Here is a 26,498-nt window from a genome sequence, read left to right on the forward strand (position 1 = left end):
TGAAAGAGAATTTAATTTTCTTAAAATTCCATATATATATATATATAATTAGTATGAATTGTCTTTAACTCTATTCAGAATTAATTTTAACAATAATAACGGATTTGGACCATTTTGAACATTCCCTATTTTAAAATTCACATGGCTTCCTTTGAAAAAAGGATATAAGGGTAAATTGGTGAAAGGTTTGCTCTCTGCATTTTTTGACTTTCTGAGTTGTGACTGAATGAGAGAGCTTTAGCATTTACCAGTGAGGTTCATAAACTAAACTCTCAGGAATTACTTGCATCTGTTCTAGAAGTGCTTCTGGGTCTTAGCCTGGCCTCTTCAGAGTGGTAATATTGACCATCTCCTCTGGAATATAGGTAGGGCTAATTAGAAATTAATCAAAATGATTAACCTCTACAGTCCTTCAGCCTATGGAATGCTTTAAAAAATGTTAATGGAAAGCCCCAGGAGACCATTTTAGGTAAGATTTTTTGTTTGAATTTTAAAATGCATAGAACATTAAAAACCAGCAATTTATTTTCTAAAATATTGCTCTACTTTTGGGAATAATAGCATTGGTAATATGCACAGGTTTACCTCATTCTATGCAAGAGGGGTTAATATCATAAGGTTTTGTAGTTGCTACTGGAAGTAAAATTTGTTACTTTATAGTGTAAGAATGTATGGAATCGCATGTCAACATTTCTTAATACTGACTCTTTAGGGGCATAAATGCAGATCATATCAACGCCAAGTTGATTCTCATGTGTCAGATATATGTGAATTCAGCTGTTAAATTACTGGATATTTATCTTAAACAACATTACTGAGAGGGACCTACTGTAAATGTGACATCCTCACACTTCCCAAATCTTTAACTTTTAAGAATCTTCCTATAAACTTAAAGCCTGGAAGACTTCCAAAAAGCAAGGGTTACAACAATCTTTATTCTCAGGCTTAGTGAATTAAACCCAGGACTCCGATTCCATGATATGGACACAAGAAGCCAGTTGTATCGTGTGCTCTAACAGTACCCTGGGCTTAGGGGCTCTATAGGTAACTGAATAAACCAGGAGGGATTTGATTTGGAGCCTGGTAATTAGTTCTGTGAAATGCTCATTTGTAGCCAGGTTTTATAAGCTTCCAGTTCTACAGCAAAGCCAGGCTCTTGAGTGTTTTCAGATTTCCCACCTATTTATAAAGTGTTTCGTGTCTTAATCCCATGACCAACGTTAAATGTTGGTAAGGACTTCCTACCGAATAAACACAATCTGAAGCCCTCTTCATTGTTCAGACTCTAACTCTCTGCGGCCGATGAACAGAAAATGAGTTGATGCAGAGGAGATTTATGTCTTAGCCACAACTCCAAGTGTACAACTCAGTAGCCCCATTCTCTTCTACGGTTCAAATGTACTGCTGACCTTGGGTTTCTTTTGTTTTTTTCCTGTTAGGATTATTTGGGGATTTTTGGTAGTTTAAACTCTTTAACCTTTTCCTTGCTGTGTATGAGGAAAGCTAAAGCTGTTATCAACTTCTTATTCTACGGATACTAACACGGGTTTTCAGTGTTTGTTTGTTTTTATTATTATTAATTTTGTGTGATGTGAATACCCTCTCCCATCAATATTTGTATTATGGTGCTATATATTTGGTAATGATCCTTTACTATTGGGAAGGGATTTTAAAAATACTGTGATTAAACTGGGTTTCTTCCTTTGATTTTCATATTTTAAATAAAGCCACAGTCATTTATACAAAAGAAAAGTATCTGTCCCTGGGCAAATCTTTTGAGGACAGAGGTCAAAGTAAACTGCATAAGGTTTTTACATCATTTCTGTATGTATTTGATAAATAGATCAATATCTGTACAAATTTAATCTTTTATTTTCTTGGTAACTTGTGATCATTGAGAAAGTGTTTGAAACTTTCTCGTAAAGTGTATATAATGGCGTGAAAAATTCCTTTGGAGAAATTTATGTTCCTTTCATTTTTACCAAATTGCAAATTTTCAGCATGGATGTGAAAAGCATTAAAATTATAACTTTGTGTACAAGATGAAAATAATTCACTAAATTTGCCCTTTTTTACACAAAATAAAACGATAAAGTTAAGTTGTATATGAGCAATTCTTTAATATGCTTTGGTATTTGAGGGATTTCCTTTTTTATTCAAAATATTGAGTGCCGCCTTTTTCTTATTTATTTATTTTTTTGGCCGCGCCACGCAGCATGCAGGATCCTAGTTCCCCAACCAGGGATTGAACCTGCACCCCCTTCAGTGGAAGCATGGAGTCTTAACCATTGGACGGCCAGGGAAGTCCCTTGAGTGCCTTCTATAAGCAGTCGAAGGCCCCTGGGAAAGTCAGATCAGTTCCTCCCTCACAGAACCTGTACTCTCATAAGGTAAGCCAGCACAAGTGAGGAAGAATTTACTGCTGGCTGACGAGAGGAAGAGAATATGGGTGGATATATATATATATATGGGACTATATATGCCATAGTTGCATTTGAGCCAGGATCTCACTTGGCGGGAATAGGCAAAAACCACAGGAGGGGTGAGTGCGGACCCCTTGTGGGGAAATTAAATCACTTTAGTCAGAACATGGTGTTTCAGGGTTGGCATGATTGCTAGGAGACTTTTTTTTTTTTCCAGCTCCATTAACCTCAGCAACAAGGTTCATAGGATGTAAATCAATTATCCCAGCTTGCTCTTGCTGTTTACATTAAGAGGGAACGCAGACACCCTCCTTTATCAACAGTTGACTCTGTGGGAAATTATCCAACTTTTACTGCATAAGCAGTTTGTAGAGAATTTTATGGATGTTAGATAGCAATGAGATGGATCGGGTATCTTTAGGAGTTAATTTCATCACTTTAGAAAAATATAACACATTCCAAGAAAAACAGAACCTAATTTCTGCCCTGCTTCCTACCTTAAATGGCTTGAAAACAGTTGCCCTAGTAAATTGGAATTCCCAGGTTGGCCTCAATTACTATCCCGAGCTTTGACATATACATTCTTCCTTAAACCATTATGCGCCTCTTGGGAAACTAGTTTCCTAAAGTGCTTTATGCCCAGGTTTTAAGAGGAACAAATGTTTCCCCAAAACAAGTAACTTTAGCACTGTGTTGTTTATCCAGCCTTGTGAGACGGGGAAAACGGCAACTATTTCCTTTCTGCACTCTTACTGAGGCTAGGTTAACATCCCTTTTTGGCCTGTTAAGAATTCCAAGCCTCGGGCTTCCCTGGTGGCGCAGTGGTTGAGAATCTGCCTGCCAATGCAGGGGACACGGGTTCGAGCCCTGGTCTGGGAAGATCCCACATGCCGCGGAACAGCTGGGCCCGTGAGCCACAATTACTGAGCCTGCGCGTCTGGAGCCTGTGCTCTGCAACAAGAGAGGCCGCGATAGTGAGAGGCCCACGCATTGCGATGAAGAGTGGCCCCCTCTTGCCACAACTAGAGAAAGCCCTTGCACAGAAACGAAGACCCAACACAGCCATAAATTAATTAATTAATTAATTTTAAAAAACTGTTTATCCTCAAGCAACCGCTCTCTTTAAAAATAAAAAAGAATTCCAAGCCTCACAGGCAGGCCAAAGCAGGGCTTGCCTATTAACAACAAATAATTATATAAAAAGTAATGCATTTTTAAAAATGCATTTATTATATGTTTAAAATACAGTTTTACGAAAACATAAAATGTTCTGAATTAGTTGTCCACTTTCACACACCCAACTGGTATATAGGATTAGGTCCAAAACCCAACCTAACTCCAGAGGCAGTGCTTTTGTCCTCACCATAGCCTACCCTTCCTCATTCAGTTCTACCAAATTAAGTCCTAACATTCATATCCTTCCTCTCAGCTCTCACCACTCCAAATTTGACTTCATCACCCTCCAAACTCATGACTTTATCATGTCACTTGGAAAACTATATGAAGGTAGTAAAGCACAGTGGCCAAGAGCAGAGTCTAAAGCCAGCTGCTTGCATTGGAACTTGACTCCTTCACTTGTTAAGCTCTGTAACTTGACTCAGTTTCCTATTATAAAATAGGATACTAGTACCAACTTCCTAAGAGTTGTGAACATTTAATGAATTCATGTATGTGAAGTTCTTAGAACATCCCTGGCACAGAGTAAGCCTATACATAATAACTGCTGCTGCTGATTACAGGTACCTTAGCCACTGTGCATGTGGATCCGGGGTGGGCACCTCCACACTAAAATGCAGACCCCAGGCCTGCCCCAGGATCTAATTTCAATAAACTGCCACTTAATGTAGTGAAAGCATGTAGCATATATAAACATGAGATTCATTTGAAACTAAAAAATAATTTAGAAAATGTTAAATTTCTTGTCAATCGTTGACTTGAAATTAGAATCCTGACACTTTGTACCAAGCTGTTGATGTGTCATTGTCTTATAGTATAGCAATGTGCATAAAAAAACGTAATGTTGAGGGCGTTCCCTGGTGGCCTAGTGGTTAGGATTCTGGGCTTTCACTGCTGTGGCCCGGGTTCAATCCCTGGTGGGGGAACTGAGATCCTGCAAAGCCATGTGGCCAAAAAAAAAAAAAAAAAAAAAAACGTAATGTTGAGTCGTTTATATGGAAGTGGCATGAAAAGCTTTCACCAGTTTCCTAAGAAAACAGGTATTCATAAATGCACATATTTCTATAATCTCGTTTTTAAGGCAGACTCCAGGTGACAGTTATAATTTATATTGATAGGTGCTCTTTGGCATCATTTTACAACTGTACCAATCCAGCAAAATTAACAGGCAATATGGATTTTGTAACCACTTACTACTAGCCCAGGAAATAGGCATGATAAATACCGCATCCCAGGGTAGAGAATAAGAAGGGAGGTAGGGTTGCAGGGAATATTTGTGTACCAGCTATGGGCCAGGCACTAGGTTAACTGCTTTACATGCATTGTTTCATTTAATCCTGCATTGCCATGGTATCATCCTCACCTTACAGGTGTCCTTAGGCTTCCATTTCCTCATACGTAACTTGCCCAATTTGCAATCAACAAGAATGTAAATCTGGACAACTTGACTAGTCTATGTTTCATTCTACCAAGTTTCAACAAATTCTTTGTACAGAAATGTGCATTTCTACATCAGCTAAAGTGGTTGGGATCTTTATTATGTTCATTATTTCCTTATTAGTTTCCTCAGATACGCAACCAGTGCCACACTTGTCCTCTTCAGCCTCACTGCTTTCCCTCCTAGAGTCTGGAAGTATACCAGGTGCTGAGAAGGATTAAATCATTTTTCCATAACAAGCAGGATTAATTTGTTCTGGATAACACTACGATAGCCAGGGAACCAAGTCACGTCTTCCAGCTTAGTAACCAGTAATCAATCACCAGAGGCTGCACACCGTTTTCAAAGGCTTTATTGGCAGATATACTTTAGGAAAGAAACATCCATCCTACTGCTTCCAAGTTAGTGGAGTGAAGAGCTGTGCCCAGGGACACATCAGGTGGTGCCAGAGGGGACTGATGCTCTGTCCACCTCTTATTCATATATCCAGTCAAAAGCACAAGACTTGTACTCAACCAGTTCTTCAGGCTTAAACCACAGGCTGATTTCTTTCTCAGCACTTTTTACTGAATCACTGCCATGAATGATGTTCCTAAGAAGGAGAACAATTTCTAGTTACCACATTTTAAAGTACAAAAGTCTGTTTAATGGATAAAGCAAAGGACAGTCACTGAAGACCTTTTCAGCCAGTTGCTCCTTGAAGCAGCTGACCACCCCCAAGTATCTCCTCTTAAAAGCAACTATAAAACTACAGAAGTACTTAATCCAAAAGCATCACTTGGTTCAACTTTATGCTTCTAAATTTTCAAAACAGTGCTTGTACCCAAGATTGCCACAAAACATTACTTCTCAAATTTTGAAAAATAACAGGAATACCCAGACCAAAACCCAAACTAGATGTGACGTATTCATTATCACGGCCATTTCTGCTGTATTTTCTTACAACACTAATTTGCAAAGTCCAATCAAAACATTCACGCTTATTGACAATCCCTTTATTCCATTTGAGTCTCATAACTATAAAAATTTTTGTAGAGATTCTGATGAGTGAGCGAACCAAAAAGGCTAAAAGTGACACACCCTTGGATACAAAGGGCAGAGCCAAGGCTAGACCCCTTCCTTGCCCCACTCTCCATACTTCTGCTATCACGAAGGACCTACCACAGGCAGCTCCCTTGTGCAATGCCTTGGCTAAAATTTTAAGTAGCCTAGAGAAGTAACCATTTAAGAAAGCGTTCAAAGCAATTATACTTCAATAAAGATGTTAAAAAAAAAAGAAAGCGTTCATCCAGTGATAATTACCACCTAATTTAAACGTTCAAATTTTTCTAAAATTGGAATATGCCAAAAATGTTTGTTTTAAACCCAAGTTAAGTGGCTTTGAGGAAAAGTCGTTAGTGTCCCTTGGAGCTTACCTGCCAACTTGAATGCAGAAGTCGCCACGAATGGTGCCCGGCTTAGAGTCCGCTGGGTTGGTCTCCCCAAGCATCACTCTCCCTGTCTTCACTACATTCAGGCCCTCCCAGACCTTGACAGTAGGGAAAAGGAATTTCATCAGTTCTGCCATTCAGGACCATTAAAAACAAACATTTACCCCTACCTAACAGCACATATCAGTAAGACCAATCAGTGACATGATTATCAGCCAACCCCAGTAGTAGTAGGGGTCAATATAAAATACTCCATCCCAAGTGTATTGCTAGGATACAGAGAAAAAGTCTGCCCAACTTGGGGGCTTCCCACTCTGGCTGAGACACAGATTAACAAGACTGAAGAATCCTTATGCAGCCACAAACTCTAAAAAAATAGTGGTGAAAGGGTAAAGAAAAGTGACCAGACTGGAACAGGATCAGTGGGAAGGGCATCGCAGAAGACTGTTAGAGCAAGACATGGCAAAGACTGACATGAAAAGGGAAAATGTATTCCAGGGAAAAGCAGAAAGAAGAAAAGGTCACCCTCAGGGAACAGGAAGTAGGGCTTCTTTCCCAACAATTTTATTAACTCCCTATTATACCCTCTACCTCTATTCACTTCATTTCCAATTGGACATTAATGCCACAGGAAGAAATAGACCAGTTCATTTCTAGCACAGGATCACAGAGAACTCTTTAAGTTCTGATTCTCGCTTCCTTTTTCCTCCCAAGTTCCCAGTTGCTCTGTAAACTAACTCACTCCAGCAGGCTGCCTTTGTAAAACAAGGAATTTGGAGTATCTGCGGAAGATGTCTAAAAAGGAACATGAAGACACTGAGCAAACCCAGTTACCTATAAGCCGTTACTTTCCTTGGTTCCCTCTCCTCCACCACAAGCACGTACCATGGCCACAATCGGCCCTGAGTTCATGTACTTCACCAGCCCTGGGAAGAATGGGCGGTCTTTCAGGTCAATGTAGTGCTGCTTCAGGAGTTCCTCAGAGGCCTGGCATTGAAGAGGAGGTACCAATTAGGAAGTAAACTAGAAAGGCTCAAATACGGCTCTATCCCATCCTCAGAACCCGCCCGCCCCCCCGCCAGTAACATGGTAGGTTCTCTAAAAGTCTGGGTGTGTATTTTAGCTCACATTCATAACGTGTGTATTTAAAAAAAAAAAAAAAAACCATCCAAACCATGAAACTGATGCTATCTTAGCGGAAAGATTGTTCTGATCATGAAGACACCCTCATGTCAATGACCTGACGGATGTTATAATCCTTAGAAAGAGGTGGTTAGGGAGTTAAGTGTTGGCTGCAATCAAAGGAAATATGCCAGACAGAGGTCATATCAAACCCTCTGGCCCATTCCCAATGCCCTTTTAAACATTTCAGACGTTAACTGAGAAAGCTTGGTTTAAATTTCAGTTCTTAGGTACTTATCCCCTAAGGTCCAGATCTGTACCCCAAATTTAATGTGGAAGATAAAGTTACTGCCCTATGCCAAAGGGAGCCTGCAGAGAAAGGGCAGAGTAAGGCACACCCCACCTAAGACCTCAATCATCTCAGAGTTGCAAGCTGAAGCACAAAAGGATTCCAGCCTCCATCCTGTGCCTGGGTGGACCTGCGTGGGCCCGGGGCGCAGACCTCCTCCACTCCCTGTTGCCCCCCTGAGGCCCACTGCCCGTCGCAGCCGCGGGAAGGAAGCAGCCCCGGAGCCTGAGTCACGTCACCTCCGCTTAACCTTCCAAGGGCGTCTGTCCCCCCCGGGCCTCGGGGAAGGGTCAAGCGGGCCCGTGGCGCCCTGGGTTGGAGGGGGGGGGGGGGTTGGATGCCCAAAGCAATGGGGTATTCGCGGGTCCGAAATCAGCCAAGGGGGACTCCGACTAGGAAAAGACACGCGGATCGGCGCTGCGGGGAAGGAAAACCACCCGCGACCTCGCCGCCGCGGAGGTAGGGGAGCAGGGCGCGTCACCTGAAGGAACTTCATGGCCACAAGGCGGAATCCCTTCTGCTCGAAGCGCTTGATGATCTCGCCCATCAGGCCGCGCTGCACGCCGTCGGGCTTGATGGCGATGAAGGTGCGCTCCGCGTGGGCCATGGTCCTGCGGGCGGCAGGTGCGGTCAGGGCGTCGCGGCCGCGTTCACACAGGCCGCGAGGGGGCCCGGACCCCGGCCCGGAGGCCACGTGGCTCCCGCGCCCGCCCGCCGCTACCGCGGGGACACGTGGCCTGCGGGACGCCTCAGCCCTGCCCGCGCCGGGCCGCCGCCCCTCAGCCGTCCCCGGGTGCCCGCGGAGGACACTCGGCAGGGGTCCCGGGGGAGCGCCCGGCCTGCGGGACCGAGGGGGCCCGAGGGCGGGGAGGGATCTGGGCCGCCGGCTTACCGGTAAGCAGGCGGTCGCGGGCGGCGATGCGGGCTTGAGCCGAGATCCGAGCCGAGAGCTGAGCGACCACCGCCGCAGGGAGCCCGCGGAGGCGGGGCCGGCGGCGGCCACACCCCCGACGGCCCAGCGCCCAACCCGCGAGGCCGGACGCTTCCGGACGACTCTGTCCACGCCCCGGGTTTGCAGAATGAGGCAGCGAGGGCTCCAGGGGCAGGAAGTGATTTCTACCCCACCTGGATGTGCCAGAAGTAGAACTGCGCGCGTTCAGTCCAACTCCTGTCTTCAGTACCTCCTCACACGCGCGCACGCGCGCACGCAAACCTCTCCTGGTCGTGAGTCAGTACCCCGGCCAGTACCATCTGCTTTTCCCCATTCACCGAGCACCCAGAGCTGCTTTCTCTCCTCCCCGTCTAGCACAAGTCCTTATCCTACCTGTGAAATCCAGTTTCCCCTTCCCTTCGCTCTGCTTGAGCCCTGCTTCAAGCCCTCCACCTCCCTCCCTCCCAGGCCGAACTGGCGGCCTCCCAATGCGCGTCAACCTCACTTCTCCCCGCAAGGAGCCTCCCTCAGCACCCTCCTCAAACACCATCTGACCCTCGGCCCTGCTTTGATGACTCCCCCTGCCTGGAGGATGGCATCCAAGGCTAATTTAGCAAAATACCCCATGCCCTGCTCCCTCCTGCCTGTCTCCCCACCCACCTTCCCAGCCCAATTAAGCTGCCCTGTTCCCACCCTGAGATGATGATCTCTGCCCCCAGCATCATTGTGTGGCCAGTTCAGCCTGAGACACACCCTTGACAAAATTCTAGATTCTCTCATAGAAATCAGGCCTGTCATACATTTGCAGACAATCCCTATCTCTTCTCTGCCTGACAAACCACTAGCCACCCTTTGGTGGTGCCCAGCTTCCCTGGAGGAGCCAGCAAGCCCCTCCTCTCAGTAACTGTACACTCACCCCCACCCCCACCCCTCCAGCAGTGCTTACAGCCTGAGATGGGCACAGACCCAGTGTCTCTCTCCTCAGGGCGGTGAACTGACTACGGGAATCATGTGTCATCACCCTAGTGGTCCTGGCATTGCACTGATAACCTGTGTTAGATGCTGTGACAGTCCAGGCCTCTATTACACCTTGCTGGCTTTCCAAACTTCTAGTTGCAGAGCATTAAACCACAGTACACTAGCAGCCTTCATTCTGGAGCAAGGACACCCAGTGTTCCCTTGGGCCTCAATCTGCAGTACACTTTTATTTGGGCTTCCTTTTCAGGGTTAGCAAATGTCAATTGTGGGAAAGAGTGGGAATTTCACTGGATATTTCTCCGCAGAGCTGTTTGCCCCTTGGTCTGGTCACTACCTTGCGGTACAGCCAACGGCAGCCCTCTGCCTTTCACCTCTCCTTTCCTTCCTGGGAAGACTGTTCTTAACTGGGGAAGGTATAAATGAAGAGGGAAGGGGGCAGGGCACAATCCTTAAAGAATGACACAGCCCTTGAGAAAAACTGGATACAACAAGAACTGGTTAGAACCGACTAGGCCCAAGATGGTGGAAGATTCAACTTCCAGTAGAACTTGCGCCTCATTGTACGCTCACTGTACTACATCAGCCTGCTAAATGACACAGCCACTGGCACCATGACAGTTCCAAGGCCAACCATAAAGGCCAAAGAGTGGGCGGTGGCCCAAATCCTGGAAACCCCTGAGCCTTCTCCAAGGTAGTTAGAATATTCCTCCCACTCGTTAGCCTATGGAATTACCCAGCCCATGAAAACTAACCACCTCTGCACCTCCGGCCTGCTCTGCCTTCTGACACAGACTGCATTCTGTCTATGGAATTGTAACCGAGCAGGACCCTGTGGGGCCTTCTGGGGCAGACCCTTCCCCCATATCCTCTGCTCTAGCTCCTCTCTAAAGTACCCAGATAATAGTACCTGATGCACATTTCCTGAGTTGTTTTACAGATGTGAAAACCCCCACCAAATGGAAGATATTAACTATTTGATGACCATGAACACATAGCCCCCAGGCCTCCTGGAGCCTAAGGACTGATTATGTTAACCCCTGGGACACCACCCTGTTACTTCACCATCAACCAACTAGAGAACTGTGCACAAGCTGATCACATACCCTGTGACACACACACCCCCTCCCACCCCCTCTCCCCACCCCCTTCCCCCCACCCCCCTCCCCCACCCCCCACACCCACCAACCTGGCCTTTAAAAATGCTTTGCTGAAACCCTTTGGGGAGTTGGGGGTTTCAGGGGCATGAGCCACCCGTCTCCTTGCATGGCCCTGCAATAAGCCTTTCTCTGCTCCAAACTCCAACATTTAGGAATTGTCCGGCCTCACTGTGCATCAGGCACACGAACACAAGTTCAGTAACAGAATGTGTATCTCTCTCAGTCAACCTCTTTCACTTCACTATGGCTTGCTCTTGAATTCTTTCCTGCGCAAAGCCAAGTGCCCTCACCTAGCAGCCTGTCCCAGGAACTCGCCCAAGACCTGGGACATGACCATTCTCTCGCACCCCATTTTCCTGCAACATCTTTACAAAGGAAGAGGAAGAAGGTGGTCTTCTCCCCTCCCCACTTTTCCTTTGATTATAAAAACATAGCCCACTTAGTTCTCAGGGAAGAGCCCTCTTGCCTGCCCACTTGTATCCTTCCCAAGTGTCCTATATTAATAAATATACTTCTTAACCTATCACTCTGTCTCTTGCTGAATTCCTTCTGTGCCAAGACATAAAGAACCTGAGCTTCATTAAGTCCTGAGATGAGCTGTGCAGTTTCATGACCCTCCTGCCTCGCTACACACATATTCATTCCCCCAAAGTCCTGGTACTCTATTTCACTCCCCATTCTTTGTATGAAACAGAAATGCATCTATTCCTCAGCTGCCCGAACAAAAGGTGGCCCCCCATGGGAGAAATCCTTTCACAATGTATACTTATAGCAAATCATCATGTTGTACATTTTAAATATCTTACAATTTTATTTGTCAATTACATCTCATTAAAACTGGGTGGAAAACATCTAAGCAGGTACGTACGGTACATAGAAGTGGTGATGGTGGTAAGGCTCTGATCCTTGAGATGGTCCAGAGATTCAGTTCCCTCCAACCAATCCAAGATGGTTACCACCCCTATATCCGCCTTCCAGCAAGTTGGGAAGGGAAGTATGATTATCCCTTCCTTTTCAGGGTACAACCTTGAATTTACCACCTTCACTTTTTTGTGTCTCTTTGGCCAGAACTTAGTCCTGTGGCTGTATCTAGCTGCAAGCTAATACAATCAAGCTAATTAACATAACAATGGCTTCCTACAGTTACCATTTCCTTTCCTTCTTTCTATCTACCTTTCTTTCTCTCTCTTCCTTCCTTCCTTCCCTCCCTCCCTTCCCCTCCCTCTCTCTCTCTCTCTTTCTTGTGATGAGAACACAGATCTACCCTCTTAGCAAATTTCAAATATATAGTACAGTATTGTTAACTATAGTCACAGTGATCTACATCAGATCTCCAGTTTGAACTTTTAAGTAAATGATAAGTAAATTTCCATCTTGTCTCTATTAAAGCAACCAAATCAATATCCTAACAAATCAAAACTACTTACAAGATATCTTCTGCTTCTTTTGAGGTCATCCCAGAAATCCAGGCCCACTATCCACATAGCTTTTTTGCTTTGGAGTAGTTACAACTTCTCACACTCCCCCAACCACTGAATCCCTGAGAGCTTCTCAAGAGCAGGAAGGGTATCTTTTATTTCCAGGGAATCTTCTATGCATAGGACAGTCTTGGCAACCTAGCAGATCCCTGACAGATAGCTGTTGACTGGCTCAATGCCAAGAGTGGGTGGAATGCAGGGGGAAGAGAGGGACAGGCAAAGAATGTGTGTGTATGTGTGATCTCTCAGGCCAATATAATTTATATAGTATTTACACTCTCTATTAGCTTAGGTTAGCCAGAATATATGAAAAAGAAAAAAGAATACAAAGCAATACAACAATACAAAGTACCTTACTCAATGACTCCTTCCTTGAGATGAAACATTTTAATCTGATGATAGACAGCACATAACACTGTACAGGGAGCATCCACAGCTCCAAGAGCTTCCCTCCAGATGAAAAGCAAGTTCTCAGAAATAACTAGATTTGCAATGACCTGGCCCCTGCCCATGAGAGGGAGGGGAACTGGGGTGGGACAAGCACTGTGGTCTGCTTCCATGTCACTCGTAGATCCAGTTCTGAGCACAGCTCTTGTAATTCACCAGTTCCTCAGGGTGAAACCACAAGGCAATCTCCTTCTCTGCACTCTCCACAGAATCACTGCCATGGATAATGTTCCTGGATGGGAAAAGAGATGGCCACATTACCAAGGTCAGAAGGATTAAACTGCCCAGAAGCTCCCCTCATTTCCATTGCCAGAAAGCCTACAGCCACCAGAGCAGAAAAATCCAAAGCTCCATGTACATTATTCCATGTCAAAAGAAAAAACCCATGACTGCCATTAATGTAAGGATAAAGAATGCCCTCTCCACATCCAGCCCTCCTAGCAACACTGATGCAAGCAGTGGGAGCCTCAGGGAGGACTCTGGCCAGCAAAGCGCATTGTACCAGGTTATACTCTCACAACAAAGGCACAACCATAGTGATGTTGATGACCAAAGGCAGAGGGCCTGCAAAGCCAAACACCAATTAAGAAGGAGGAAAACAATAAACTCTGATTACAAATTGCTCTGTATATGGTATCATGTCTACCCTCAGCTTCAGAAACCCAAATTCTTGTGGCACCTAACTTGGATTTTAGAAGAGAGTAAAATGCACCGACTCTCACCTGCCAACTTGGATGCAGAAGTCCCCACGGATGGTCCCAGGCTTGGAGTCCGCAGGGTTGGTCTCCCCAAGCATCACTCGGCCTGTCTTCACAATATTCAGCCCCTCCCAGACCTCCAAGGACAAAAGAAGATAAGGTCAAGGAAGAAAACCAGTCTCAGCAGAAAATCTGAAAACTATTTATTCCAAAAAAAAAAGAAAAAGAAAAAGCCCCCCCCCCTTAAAATGACATTCATTCATTGAACAAATATTTATGGGGCATCTAAGTGTTCCAGCACTGGGAATATTGGTCTCCCTGCCCTCCTCTTGCCTTTCTACAATCCATTCTTGACACAGAGTGGCCTTTCTAAAAACCAAGTGTAGAAACCTCCCACAGCTTCCCAGCACTCAGGAAGTACAGGGCCGAGACAGCCCTACATAATCTGGCCTCTGCCTGTGCCTATGAATCAATCTCATCCAACCTTCCCTTTCACCCACCAGGCTTCAGTTACTCCAAGCGTCTTTCTGTACCTCAAAAAGTCCCCCACCCCAGGTCCTTTGCACATGCTATTTTCATGGTTGAGAATGCTCTTCACTGTGAATTTGTACATGGCCGGCTCCTTCTCATCCAGATCTCAGCTTGAAAATCACGTTTCTTGACCACCCAGTCTAAAGCGCTCACTTGTTATCACATAATCCTATTTCATTTCTGTGCATATCACTAATCATTAGCTGATATATATATGTTTTTTGGTTTCTTTACTATCTGCCCATCCTCGCTTTTCAGGATACGTAGGCAAGGAAAGCTATGAAAACAGTTACCTATTTTGTCTCATTCATGATTGTATCCCCAGTGTCTGAAAGAGCCTGGCACAAAGATGACAACCAATACATACTAAGAGAAGAATCACTGCAATAAACAAGACACAGTCTCCCTCACCTCCAGGAGCTTACAGTCAGGCATATCTCTCCTGATTTCTCCCAGATGTGAGTCTTCAGTTCAGCAAGCAAATGTATTTTGTCTTTGGTGAGCCAGAGAGCTGACTCATACCCTAAGTGTCCAATGCCCTAGCCTCAGAATCCTCTGCATCAATGAGGACCTGGCATTAGAAGCAAGAATCACAATATTCACTCTTCACTCCCAACTGAGTCATTCACATCAACATCCCACACATGTTACACTCACCATGGCAACCACTGGCCCTGAGTGCATGTATTTCACCAGGCCAGCAAAGAATGGACGGTCCTTCAGGTCAATATAGTGCTCCTTGAGAAGGTCTTCAGAAGCCTATCCCACAAGATAGAGAAGAGAATTGATCCCCAAACTATCTAAGAACCAGCAATTTAGTTATTTCCCACTTACCCATCCTGCTGTTTAAAATGTGAGCTCTCAGCTCACTTGTTCTATTATAACCCAATTCACTCTTGACTTTACCAAAGGGAAGAAGTGACAGGGACTAAAAGTGCTTCAGCTTTGTACCAATTTTCCCCCTACTGTCCTTGACTGATCAGCATAAAATTATGGAACATTAGAATTGAATCCAGCCATGGTATTTTACACAGGAAAACTGACAATACAATAAATTTCCACTTCCAAGCAAGCCTCAACTAAAATGTTACAGGGAGGTGGTCTCAGCATTGGATGAGAAGCAAACTGAACCAGGCCATTTCTCTTCATATTTATTCAGAGAATAAAGGCCCAGTGTGGTGACCATGCAATTACCACAGGTATTTGCAAACCATCCAAAAGTACATGACATCTAGCAATAAGTAATTTTACTGAAGAATGAATTAGAATCTTTCACATTGCAAGGCTGGTATCTGGGAACAAATCAAGTTAGGTAGAGCGCAAACGATCTGCTTAGCAATGCCAACTCGACTCAGCTGTGTTCCCTCTTCCCCACCATATACAAGCTTTTAAGGGTCTAATGAGGACCCTTAGCTTTCCCAGTTCTGTGGTACTGCATCATACAGCATACTGCACACTTCAGTGATACACACAAATGTGGGGATTTCCTGCTGAAAAGCACATCCTGAACATCCTATCATTCAGCCCCCAGTTGATTGTCACTTGCCAAACTAAAATTACACAACCATGTCATCACTCCGTGTCAGTGTTCACCCTGACCGATCCCTTTCAATCCAAATGGAAGACTTGTAGTGGTAGTCTCCTTAACACACTGATTACCTTCCCTTACCAGAACACTCTTTTAATTGTATTAATTGGTTCTGATTATCTTTACTCTGCAAAACATGTCACAGGGTTTTTTTTGGGGGGGGCAAGTGGGGAGGGGGCTCAAGTCTTCCCTCACCTTCCTCCACATTTAAATAACCCTGTAGGGGCTTCCCTGGTGGAGTAGTGGTTACGAGCCCGCCTGCCAATTCAGGGGACACGGGTTCGAGCCCCGGTCCAGGAAGATCCCACATGCTGCGGAGCAACTAAGCCCGTGCACCACAACTACTGAAGCCTGTGCGCCTACAGCCTGTGCTCCACAACAAGAGAAGCCACCGCAATGAGAAGCCCTCACACCGCAACGAAGAGTAGCCCCCGCTCGCGGCAACTAGAGAAAGCCCACGCACAGCAATGAAGACCCAATGCCACCAAAATAATTAATTAATTAATTAATTAAATCTATTTTTTAAAAAAAAGAAAAAAATTTTAAATAAATAAATAAATAACCGTGTAGGCTCATGGCAGCTATCCCTCCTCCCATTCTTCACCAAGTCCATGCCCGTGATAGGAAACTCAGTGTAAAGGACAAAATGTATGCACTTAGGGGTCAGAGAGACCTGGGTTAAAATCCCAGCTGCATCACTGACTGGATAACCACACGTTACTTAACTTCCCCAAGCCTCAGCTTCCTATCACTAACAACCACGGGAAAAGGAATAAGTACCTCTCTGGGTTGTCATGAGAGCTAGATGAAAAAACACATGTGCCCAGCACGTGGTAAATATCCGATCAGCGATACTTTGATTTCACTTTACCTTCAAAACTGATGAAACTAGTTGCAAGGCAGGAATAAAGAGGTAGACATAGAGAATGGACTTGATGACGTGGGGTGGGAGGTCGAAGCTGGGGCGAAGTGAGAGTAGCATTGACATGTATACAGTACCGAATGTAAAATAGTTGGCTGGTGGGAAGCAGCAGCATAGCACAGGGAGATAGGCTTAGTGCTTTGCGATGACCTAGGGTGGCACAGGGAGGATGGGAGGGAGGCTCAAGAGGGAGGGGATATGGGGACATGTGTATGCATATGGCTGATTCACTTTGTTGTGCAACAGAAACTAACACGGTATTGTGAAGCAATTATACTCCAATAAAGTTGTATTAAAAAAAAAAACCTAATTTAATATACAAACTCTCTGGAAAGCACTGCTTGTCCAATACCTGGCTCTAATCATTCTATCACACTCTCCCCTCAGCATTAACATCAGTCTTCTCCCTTTTATATTAACACAGTTTTTCTAAAACATCACACAGGAACTAAAATGCAAATCAAACTAAATTTAAAATTCCCTGGCGACCCAGTGGTTAGAACTTGGCGCTTTTACTGCCAGGACCCAGGTTCGATCCCTGGTCAGGGAACTAAGATCCCACAAGCTGCATGACCCCCTCCCCTCTTTTTTTTCTGATTCATTCATTAAAGTTGACTCTTAATAGGAAAAAAAGATGATCCCCTAATGTATTTGCTTTGAGAATTTAAATTCTTATTTCCCAGGTCTGTTTGAAGACGGGTTCTTGGTCAGTCAATCCTTTGCATTTTTTGAAATATTGTTTTGTAGGTATCTTGCAAGTGTGTCTGCCCTCTGCTGTTTCAGGTGGGCCGCCCCAAGGGCAAAATCACAACTTTCCCCTACATGCCCTGATGGCACCTAATATATGCTAGACAGTAGGCAGGTGTTAAACAATGATAGAAAGACTTCCTTGCTGAAAAACAACCTGCCTCAAACGGTGGGGACAGTGGGGAGGAGAGGGGGGGTGGTCTCTAAAATTATCTGCTCAGGAAGCTCATGAACAGGAGCTCAAACATGCCCAAGGCTTTGAGTCAGAAATCACAGTGCTGCAGTAATACGTGGAACCCTGCATTGCCAAGAGAAAAGGGAGGCTACTTCTGAAAGTCGCAAATAACTTTTTTGCTCCAAGACTCAGCGGAGCTGCCACTGAGGCGTTTCCGGGTTTTAGGACATTTGTGTTCACCCTAAATGGAGACGTCTAAAACAAGCTGAAGGGAGAAACAGAGAGGCTGACATATGACGTTCTCCTATTTCTATGAAATAATAGAAATAGCAAGAATGAAGTCCACTTACCTGCATGAATTTCATGGCAACAAGGCGGAATCCCTTCTGCTCAAAACGCTTGATGATCTCTCCCACAAGGCCACGCTGGACTCCATCAGGCTTGATGGCAATGAAGGTGCGCTCGCTATTGGCCATGGTCCTGGGGATAGACAGGTGGAGGGATGAAACAACACTGAATATCCTGCCTACATCATTATTGTTCTCAAGAGGATTACCTCCATAAAGCTGGTTTAAATCTGCAACTCCAGGACTCTCTAGTAAAACCTAATTCCTCCTCAGTCCCCTCATCTATGAACTAATACCCCAGAGTGGGGAAGGGTCCAAAAGCAGGGCCTATAATTTCTATTTCATTTGATTTAATAAGCTTCTATTAAGTCATGTCAAGAGGGCATGACCGCCAGTTCACCCTCGATCTGGACTCACGCAATCGGAGGCTCCTCACCCCTTTCCTGTCCCTGGAATATACACTCTGTACACTGTTCCCACAGTAGGAGCCGTTACAAGGACACAGCCTTGAGAGAGTAAGGTGTTGTTGAGACCATCTGGACTGAACATGTGACTGAACCCAGTTAAACTATATAAGTTTATATAAACTATATAAACTATATAAACTTTAAGATTCTGGTGGGTGGGTACAATGCAGCCAGCCAAGACAAGCCTCATATGTATGTTCCCTTACTTATTAAAACTGCTACCTTCCCACCTGGAGTGGTCTACCTCTTTGGTCTCTCCTGGTCCTCTCTGTACAGGGGCCAGTGTGTGGACTAAATTTGTGAGCCAGCCAGGAGACTGAAGAGATGTGCCTTGGGAAAGAGGCATCCCTGGGGGAAATTCCAAGCTGAACATCGACCTCTATGTGGGGAGGGTGGCCTCTATGTTTGATACTTGTGGACCACCACATGAAAACAAGGATGCCCCAAGAACACCGGCTGCTTTAGTGCATTTGTTAGAGAAACTACACAGAGCAGCAAAGAAGGGAAATGAATGGCTGCCACAGTGGGCTGGCCTCTACTGAGGGCAGGCCACTGGCCACAGATGCACAACTAGAGGCTGAAGCTCGAGTTAGACAGTTGGAAGAAGAGCTGAAGTTAGAGAAGAACGTGCAGGTGTCCACTGCTCTGCCAGCTTTGGGGCTGGCAGACAAGATGAGAGAGCAGGATTGTAAGTTGGAGATCTTAGCTTGTCATATGGCACAAGCTGCTGCAGATTAATGTCCAAGTGCTGTGACAAAGCTTGATTAGGACGCTAAGAGACAGAATCCCTGGGAAAGTGAGGAGCACAAAGGGGAGGCTGTTGTGGTGACTGACAATGAAACAGATGAAGCGCCCCATGCTGTCCAACGCCTAATACAAAGAAAAACTTAACAATTTTTTTTAAATTTTATTTTTATTTATTTATTTTTGGTTGCATTGGGTCTTAGTTGCTGCACACAGGCTTTCTCTAGTTACAGCGAGTGGGGGCTACTCTTTGTTGTGGTGCACGGGTTTCTCATTGCGGTGGCTTCTCTTGTTGCAGAGCACAGGCTCTAGGCAAGCGGGCTTCAGTAGTTGTGGCACACGGGCTCAGTAGTTGTGGCTCATGGGCTCTAGAGCGCAGGCTCAATAGTTGTGGCGCACAGGCTTAGTTGCTCCGCGGCATGTGGGATCTTCCTGGACCAGGGCTTGAACCTGTGTCCCCTGCATTGGCAGGCGGATTCTTAACCACTGCGCCACCAGGGAAGCCCCCAAGAAAAACTTTAAATAGTAATTACCCTAGACTTCTGATAATAGAGAAATACACCCCAAAACTCTTAAGAGAAAACTTGCATTCTTTCTCTGTTCCTTGAAGTTATAAATCTTACCATGTCTTTGAAATGTAAACACCACAGGAAATAACTAAAACACTGCCCACAGACCAAAGAAAAAGGGGGGGGGGCAGTGGTGAAAACACAGACTGCTATAGGAGCACCCCCACACAAAATCTAGTCCACAGTTTCCCTAAGATTATTCATCAAGGGCAAGTACAAATTATTTTTTTTTTTGGCCATGCTGCGCAGCTTGAGGGATCTTAGTTCCCCAACCAGGGATCAAACCCATTCCCCCTGCAGTGGAAGCGTGGAGTCCTAACTACTGGACCACCAGGGAATTCCCAAATTTTAAAAATCTTCTCCACAAATATTAGTAAAAGGCTTCAGCCATGTGAGTGGATACTTGATTCATGGCTAAAGTTCTAGAGAGAAAGCTATGGATTCTCTGTGTCTGTCAGTATGTTCGTATGTCTATGGATTTGTTATATATAGGTGATGTTTTTCTATCTCCAGAGAGTATTGTCAAAATTAATTTGTAAAAGAGCTCTATTTAGTTGGCCTAAAGAAAAATAAGCTTTGATATCAATAGTGTACTTATATAAAGCTGAAACAATTTTCTTTCATCTGCTCAAAGGACAAAGTTTTGTTGGACTATTGGTCTGTTCCTTATGGGACTGTAAGAGGTTTTTCTTTACCTTTTGAGTAACCCGCCCAGAAAAAAAGATTCTGTGGTTTTATCCAAATAATTTCTTGTGCTTCATGTTGTCTTTATCACATCTTCAATTACTTAAGAAAACTGAATCTTCTCTATTAAAAGAGCTAAGTTTTTTTTATAATTATGTAACTTTCTGTATTTGCCTTTGGAGTCTTTGTCACTTAAGTTAAATAGATAACTAAGTATTGTTTCACAGTGAGCTAGGATCCTATTTAATCTAGTGTTTTAAAACCTTTTGTTATTTTTGACAAGCTCCCCCAAAATCTAATTCTAAATAAAGTTATGCTGACCTAGAACTAACTTTGGGATTTTCCAGAGGGCCCCTGGAACATCTCAAAAGACGTATTCTCTTTCCTTATAAAATAGGTTAAACTAATTAGCCTATTTGATATATTAAATTATATGGGAAACACCGTCAAATAGGAAGTGATGTTAGGGACTTCCCTGGTGGCGCAGTGGTTGGGAGTCCGCCTGCCAATGCAGGGCACACGGGTTCGAGCCCTAGTCCGGGAGGATCCCACATGCTGCGGAGCGGCTGGGCCTGTGCACCACAACTACGGAGCCTGTGATCTAGAGCCCGTGAGCCACAACTGCTGAGCCCGCGTGCCACGACTGCTGAGGCCTGCGCACCTGGAGCCTGTGCTCTGCAACGGGAGGGGCCACCACAGTGAGAGACTCGCGCACCGCAGGGTAGGGTGGCCCCCGCTCGCCACAACTAGGGAGAGCCTGCGTGCAGCAATGAAGACCCAACGCAGCCAAAAAGAAATATAAATTAATTAATTAATTAATGTTAAAAAAAAAAAAAAAAGAAGTGATGTTAAACTTTCTTTGGGCTATATTTGTATGAAATTCCTAAAAATCTGATGTGTCCTGGTATGATGTTATTAGTTATAATTTTAAAATGTATGTCACAAAAACAATCAAATTCCCTTGTCAACTGTATTATAATGAACTCTCATCAGATCTTTAACCATGGCCATTTTAAAGTCTTTTTTCATTTACAGTCATTGTCGTACTCTGATGGTTTTGCAAAACTGTTCCTGCAAAAGTGCTTCATATTCAAGGACTTTTATGGAAAAACTTCAACAAACCTAGGTTTCTGATACCTAAGATCAATTTGCCTTCATGTGAGAGGGGCAGTAATGGACGTTTCAAGGACTTCCTCACGGCTACCTGCACAGCCTCACCACATGTCATGGGATGATAGCCCAAGACCTGCGCCTGTTCCCCTTCCCCACTTCAGTAAAACGGGCCCATTACATTGATGATATAATGTTCACACGTGAAGACTTGCCCCTGCTGCAGGACACTCTGCAGGCTTTGCTGGAACATCTGTGAGGGAGAGGATGGGCAGTGAATCCACAGAAAATTCAAGGCCCAGGCACCACAGTAAAGTTTCTGGCCGTCCTTCGTTTGGGTAAGATTCAAGTTGTCCCAGAAGTTGTCATTGATAATGTACAAGCCTACCCAACCCCTAAGAATGTGAAAGAGGTGCAAGCCTTCATAGGAATTTGGGGGTTTTGGAGGACTTTTATTCCCCATCTGGCACAGTGCCTCCATCCCTTATACTACCTGGTAATGAGAGGGCATACGTGGGACTGGGGATTAGAGCAGCAAGCCACCTTTCAGATGGCAAAAATATTAGTGAAGCAAATTAAAGTTCTGGGCATCTCCCAAGCTGGACTACCATTTGAGTTAGATGCGTCTGTGACTCCAGAAGACCTGGGTTGGGCACTGTGGGAGAGACAACAGAAAGAGAGTACCCCTAGGATTTTTGGTCCCTGGAAGGGGGCAGAAACCCAATACACCCCCGCAGAGTAACAGCTTCTAGCAGTGTACACAGCATTCCTCCGGGTACAGCCTCTCACAAAGGAAAAGCACATCATGGTAAGAACTTCCCTTCCTTTGAAGGGGTTGTTCAGAATATGTTCCATCTACCCACCTCTGCCATGGCTCAAACCCCCCACACTGACTAAACGACACGTCTATTTGCAGCAGAGGAGTACCCTACCACCGGCCCGCTGTCTAGAAATGTGGGTGCTCCTAGGCCCTGGAGAGAATGTAGATCCTCCAAATGTCCTGGCCCTGTTCCTGTGTCGGCCTGTAGAGAGGGAGTGCGGGAAATTCCCACTGATGCCTGGTATACACATGCCTGGAAAGAGGAACAAACTGCAGCCTCCAGTGGGTTGGTGAGCCCTGGCCATTAATGCTTTGCACTGACAGTTGGGCTGTTCTAAAGGGATTGACCCTATGGCTTAGACAATGGAAAGACAAGGGGTGAATGATCATAAATAAGCCTTGTGAGGTCTGGATATGTAAAAAGACATTTGGGTTCACCTGCAAGAGTCTGAGGCACTCCTCACTGTCTTCCACACCCTGGCTCATAAGGCACTGACATCCTCTGGCAATCAGGAAGCTGATGCCCTAGGCCAGAAATGAGTCCTAGCAACTGACCCTTGGGTGCATAGGCAGAGGGAACACTGAAGTGCCCAGGGGGATGACATATTGCCAAGGATGCTGGACTGCCTTTGAAATACAGTGACTCAGTTAATGCAGTAATAGCATGTCCTGTGTGTTCTAAACAACACCAAGGCAACTGCCAAAGGAGTCTGGGGCCACCCACCAGAGCTCCCAACTGATGTGAAATTGGCCAATTGATTATACTGGCCCCCTCCCTCCTAGTGAGGGTTCTAAATATGCTCTGGTTTGTGTGGACACTGCATCTGGCCCAACCTAAGCTGTCCCCTGTTGCCTCACAAACCAGGCTGCCACTATCAGGGGATTAGAGAAGCTAAGACCATGTATGGATACCTTTGTTGAATAGACAGTGATCGGGGGTTATATTTCAAAGGTCATGACTGGGCAAAAGAATATGACATCAAATGGAAGTTCCATCTCCCCTATAACCCACAGGCAGGAGGACTGGCAGAAAGGAAAAATGGAATAGTAAAGCAGCAAATTAAATTACTAAAACGTAAAACCACCTTGGCCAGGTGGACTAAAGTACTGTCCCAGATTTTGATACATTTGAATGATCAACCAGTAGAACCTACGGCCCCAAATACCAGACTGGGGACCCCTGACAAGACACCCAATGCCATACAAGTAAGGAAGTCTTGGGAAACAGCCACTACCCCAACTTTCTCTGTGGATCAATGTGCTGTGCTGCTGAGAACACCAAGCCCCATCATACCTGGAAAAGGAGTTATCTACTGGAATTTGCAATGGGATGTCTCACCGGGATGGGTGAATTCACACCTCTAGGTAAGGGAGACTTACTCAATCTCCACTGGGATCCTGCTGTCCTACTGCAAGCCAGACTGTTGAAATGTGCTACAGCTGGAATGAAACACGCACCTTTGAAAGAGGGGAGAAGGTGGGGTTTCTGGTCTGGCATATCCTGCCCCCAGTCCACCTCCTCACGCTTAACAGTGCTGCCTGCCCCGGCCAATATGTATGGTATGTACAACCGGGTCAAGTTCCTAAAGCCACCAACCTCCCTCTCCTCCAGGCCAGATGGGCACATTCCGTTTTCTACTGGTACAATCATTTAGCCACCATCTTTGTCCCCTCCATTGGCCTGGAGGACATTATAGCATACAGAGAAGCCCTTACTAACTTCACCCAGCAAGCCTTAAATGACAGCCTGCAAAGCCTTTCTTTACCAATCACTGAAATATCTTTCATGAGAAAAGCTGTCCTCCAAAACAGAAGAGCCTTGACATTATTACTGCCTCATAAGGGGACGCAGGAAATCAGTGGTTCAGATTATGGGGCTCTTCATAGAGAAAACTGTTACTTATTTTGGGAATCATCTTAATCCATGTTTTCTCTTGGATGTGCCTCTATACTGTTGCTGTGGCATCTGCCTCCACTGCAGTCAGACAGCTGCCAAATGAGCCACCGCCATGCTGGCAGAACCCCTTGCTGACCTGTCAAGCACACTTCTGACCCTGCAGAAGGAGAGGGGGTGAGACTGTAAGAGCCAGTCACAAGCGGTGGAGGACTGGAGGAGGTCATAACTATCAGCTGACCCTCCAGCTGAACCCAGAAACTGGAGGCTCCTCACCCCCACCCCTGTCCTTGGAATGTACACTCTGCCTACTATCCCCACAGTAGGGGCTGTTCGAAGGACACAGCCTTGAGAGAGTAAGGTGTTGTTGAGACCATCTGAACTGAACATGTGACTGTACCTAGTTAAGGCCTCTACATATACTTTTAAAATTCTGGTGGGCGAGAGCAGAGATCTATTTGTCTTGCAACCACCCAAGACAGGCCTCAAGCTCCGTTGCTCATTACACCTGTCACCTACCAATCTGGAGTGGTCTGCCTTTCTTCAGTCTCTCCTTTCCTTCTGTGTACAGGAGCCAGTTTTTGAACAAACATAAGCATCTACTGTGTACCCAATACTGTGGCAGAACTAAGGCAGGGGATGTAAAAAAAAAAAAAAAAAAAAAGACACTATCTCTCAATTATCCAGATGAGGGACACTACAGTGGTAATGTGAAAGTGATGTCTGGTACAGGGCAGTCTAAAATATGGTTTGGCCTACTGCCACAGTCATGGTATTAGAACTAGAAGGGGTTTTACAGATTATTTCATTACAATCCCCTTCTTTTACAAATGAGGAAACAGATCTAGAGCACCCGAATGAGGACCAAAATCCAGATTTCCCAACGCTATGCAACTTATGCTATATCATGAGATGTAATGAATATTCTGACTAACCAGTAAATGGTGGACTGCGGGAGAACTATTGCCATGAGTAATATCTGATATGCGACATCATGCTGGAAGGAAGCCTAGAAAGTATCTATTCCAGAGATCCTTTTACAGAGAAAAAGATCGGGCTCAGGACCTGCTCTGTCTCCATAAGATGAGAAAGGAGTCCCTTCACCTTGAAAGTCAATCCCTCTGTGGATAACAGCACCACCTCCTGGCTCCATCTTCCTGTACTTTAGCTTACCTCTTATTTCAGCACCTTAACAATATGTTTGAATTTTCTGTTTATCTGTCTCTCCACTGGCCTGCCGCCTGTATACACGGATGGATTACTTCTGTGTCTGTCCCTGGTACCTAGCCACAGGGCCTAGCACTCAATAAGAGCAAAGAAAATGTCTTAAATGATAATCACCCTACACCTCCAAGAAAAAGAGACAAAGCCCAAGAACTGGCGGAGAACTCCCAGTGGAAGCTGGAGACAAGCATGGATTCCCCAGGAGAAAATGGAGCTAAAGAGCGACAAACAGTCCCTGTAAGTATCCTCCACATCCACCTGACACACACCTGTCATTCATTCAGAGCCCAGCACTGCACTAGACAGAAACAAATAAGGCACAACCCCTACGGTCGCGGACTAATGGGAAAAGCAGCCACGGACAAAGGTGAGTCCACGTGGCGTGGGACGTGAGCTGACAGGTTTGCAACTGTCGACTGGCGCTTCCCTCCCACCCGATCACCCTGGCCACGTCTCAGAGCGGAACTCATCCGATCTCTTCACCTCCCCCTCCCCGGATCCCCTTCCTCTCCCTTTCCTCTCAGTACCCCGAACCCTTCTCACCAATCCAGCTACTTGGGCTTCAACTCCTTCTGCTGCCACCGGCACCGGAAACGCGACCCCGCCCCTCGTGGTTCCCGGCACCCGCCCGCGCGGAACGCTTCTGCCCAGATCGGCTGCGGGAGGGCGCATTTTGCAGAACACCACTCGCCTACGCTTCCTCCTGACAGTCGGGTGTCATTCTAGGGAGCAATTTCCAAAGTTCAACTTCCGGTACTGTTTTTTCCTGCTCCTCTGGTTGGCTACCGCCATCTTTTTTTTTTTTTCCTTAAGATTCTGTGACTGTCTTTTTTCTCGAGCAAATTGGCTTCCCGAGAGGTGGCGCTCACACTTTTCATTGAGTCTGAACGAGCGCCTGACCTAAAAGTAGACAGTCGCCCTCGTTTTACATTTACTCATTCTTTGCAGCCTGTCAAGCAGATTTTTTATCGAGTACCTTGTGTGGCAGGCATTGTTTCAGGGTCTGGGGTATAGCAGTAAACTTTGTTGGAGCTGGTTATGGGGTTGGG

The 26,498-nt window shown here is 45.4% G+C and overlaps 2 protein-coding genes across 3 annotated transcripts; both read right to left on the reverse strand.

Moving 5' to 3' along the window:
- Positions 1-5,373: 5,373 nt before the first annotated feature.
- Positions 5,374-8,939, reverse strand: LOC137754372 (nucleoside diphosphate kinase B). The gene is made up of 5 exons (XM_068529982.1): positions 8,831-8,939; positions 8,420-8,549; positions 7,353-7,454; positions 6,453-6,565; positions 5,374-5,629 (listed from the first exon to the last, which is right to left on the reverse strand). Exons 2-5 carry the CDS (start codon positions 8,543-8,545, stop codon positions 5,512-5,514), a joined length of 459 nt encoding a protein of 152 aa, XP_068386083.1. The 5' UTR covers positions 8,546-8,549; positions 8,831-8,939; the 3' UTR covers positions 5,374-5,511.
- Positions 8,940-12,854: 3,915 nt separating this feature from the next.
- NME1 (NME/NM23 nucleoside diphosphate kinase 1) lies at positions 12,855-26,097 on the reverse strand. Of its 2 annotated transcripts, none has more exons than XM_068529983.1 (5): positions 25,993-26,097; positions 17,941-18,070; positions 14,816-14,917; positions 13,652-13,764; positions 12,855-13,161 (listed from the first exon to the last, which is right to left on the reverse strand). In XM_068529983.1, the coding sequence occupies exons 2-5, from the start codon at positions 18,064-18,066 to the stop codon at positions 13,044-13,046; spliced, it is 459 nt and encodes a 152-aa protein (XP_068386084.1). In that variant the 5' UTR covers positions 18,067-18,070; positions 25,993-26,097; the 3' UTR covers positions 12,855-13,043. The 2 variants fall into 2 exon arrangements, with proteins under 2 accessions (XP_068386084.1, XP_068386085.1); XM_068529984.1 differs by lacking the exon at positions 25,993-26,097 and adding an exon at positions 23,712-23,775.
- Positions 26,098-26,498: the final 401 nt, after the last annotated feature.

This window comes from Eschrichtius robustus, chromosome 20 (assembly GCF_028021215.1).
Source record: "Eschrichtius robustus isolate mEscRob2 chromosome 20, mEscRob2.pri, whole genome shotgun sequence".
Taxonomy (NCBI): Eukaryota; Metazoa; Chordata; class Mammalia; order Artiodactyla; family Eschrichtiidae; genus Eschrichtius; species Eschrichtius robustus.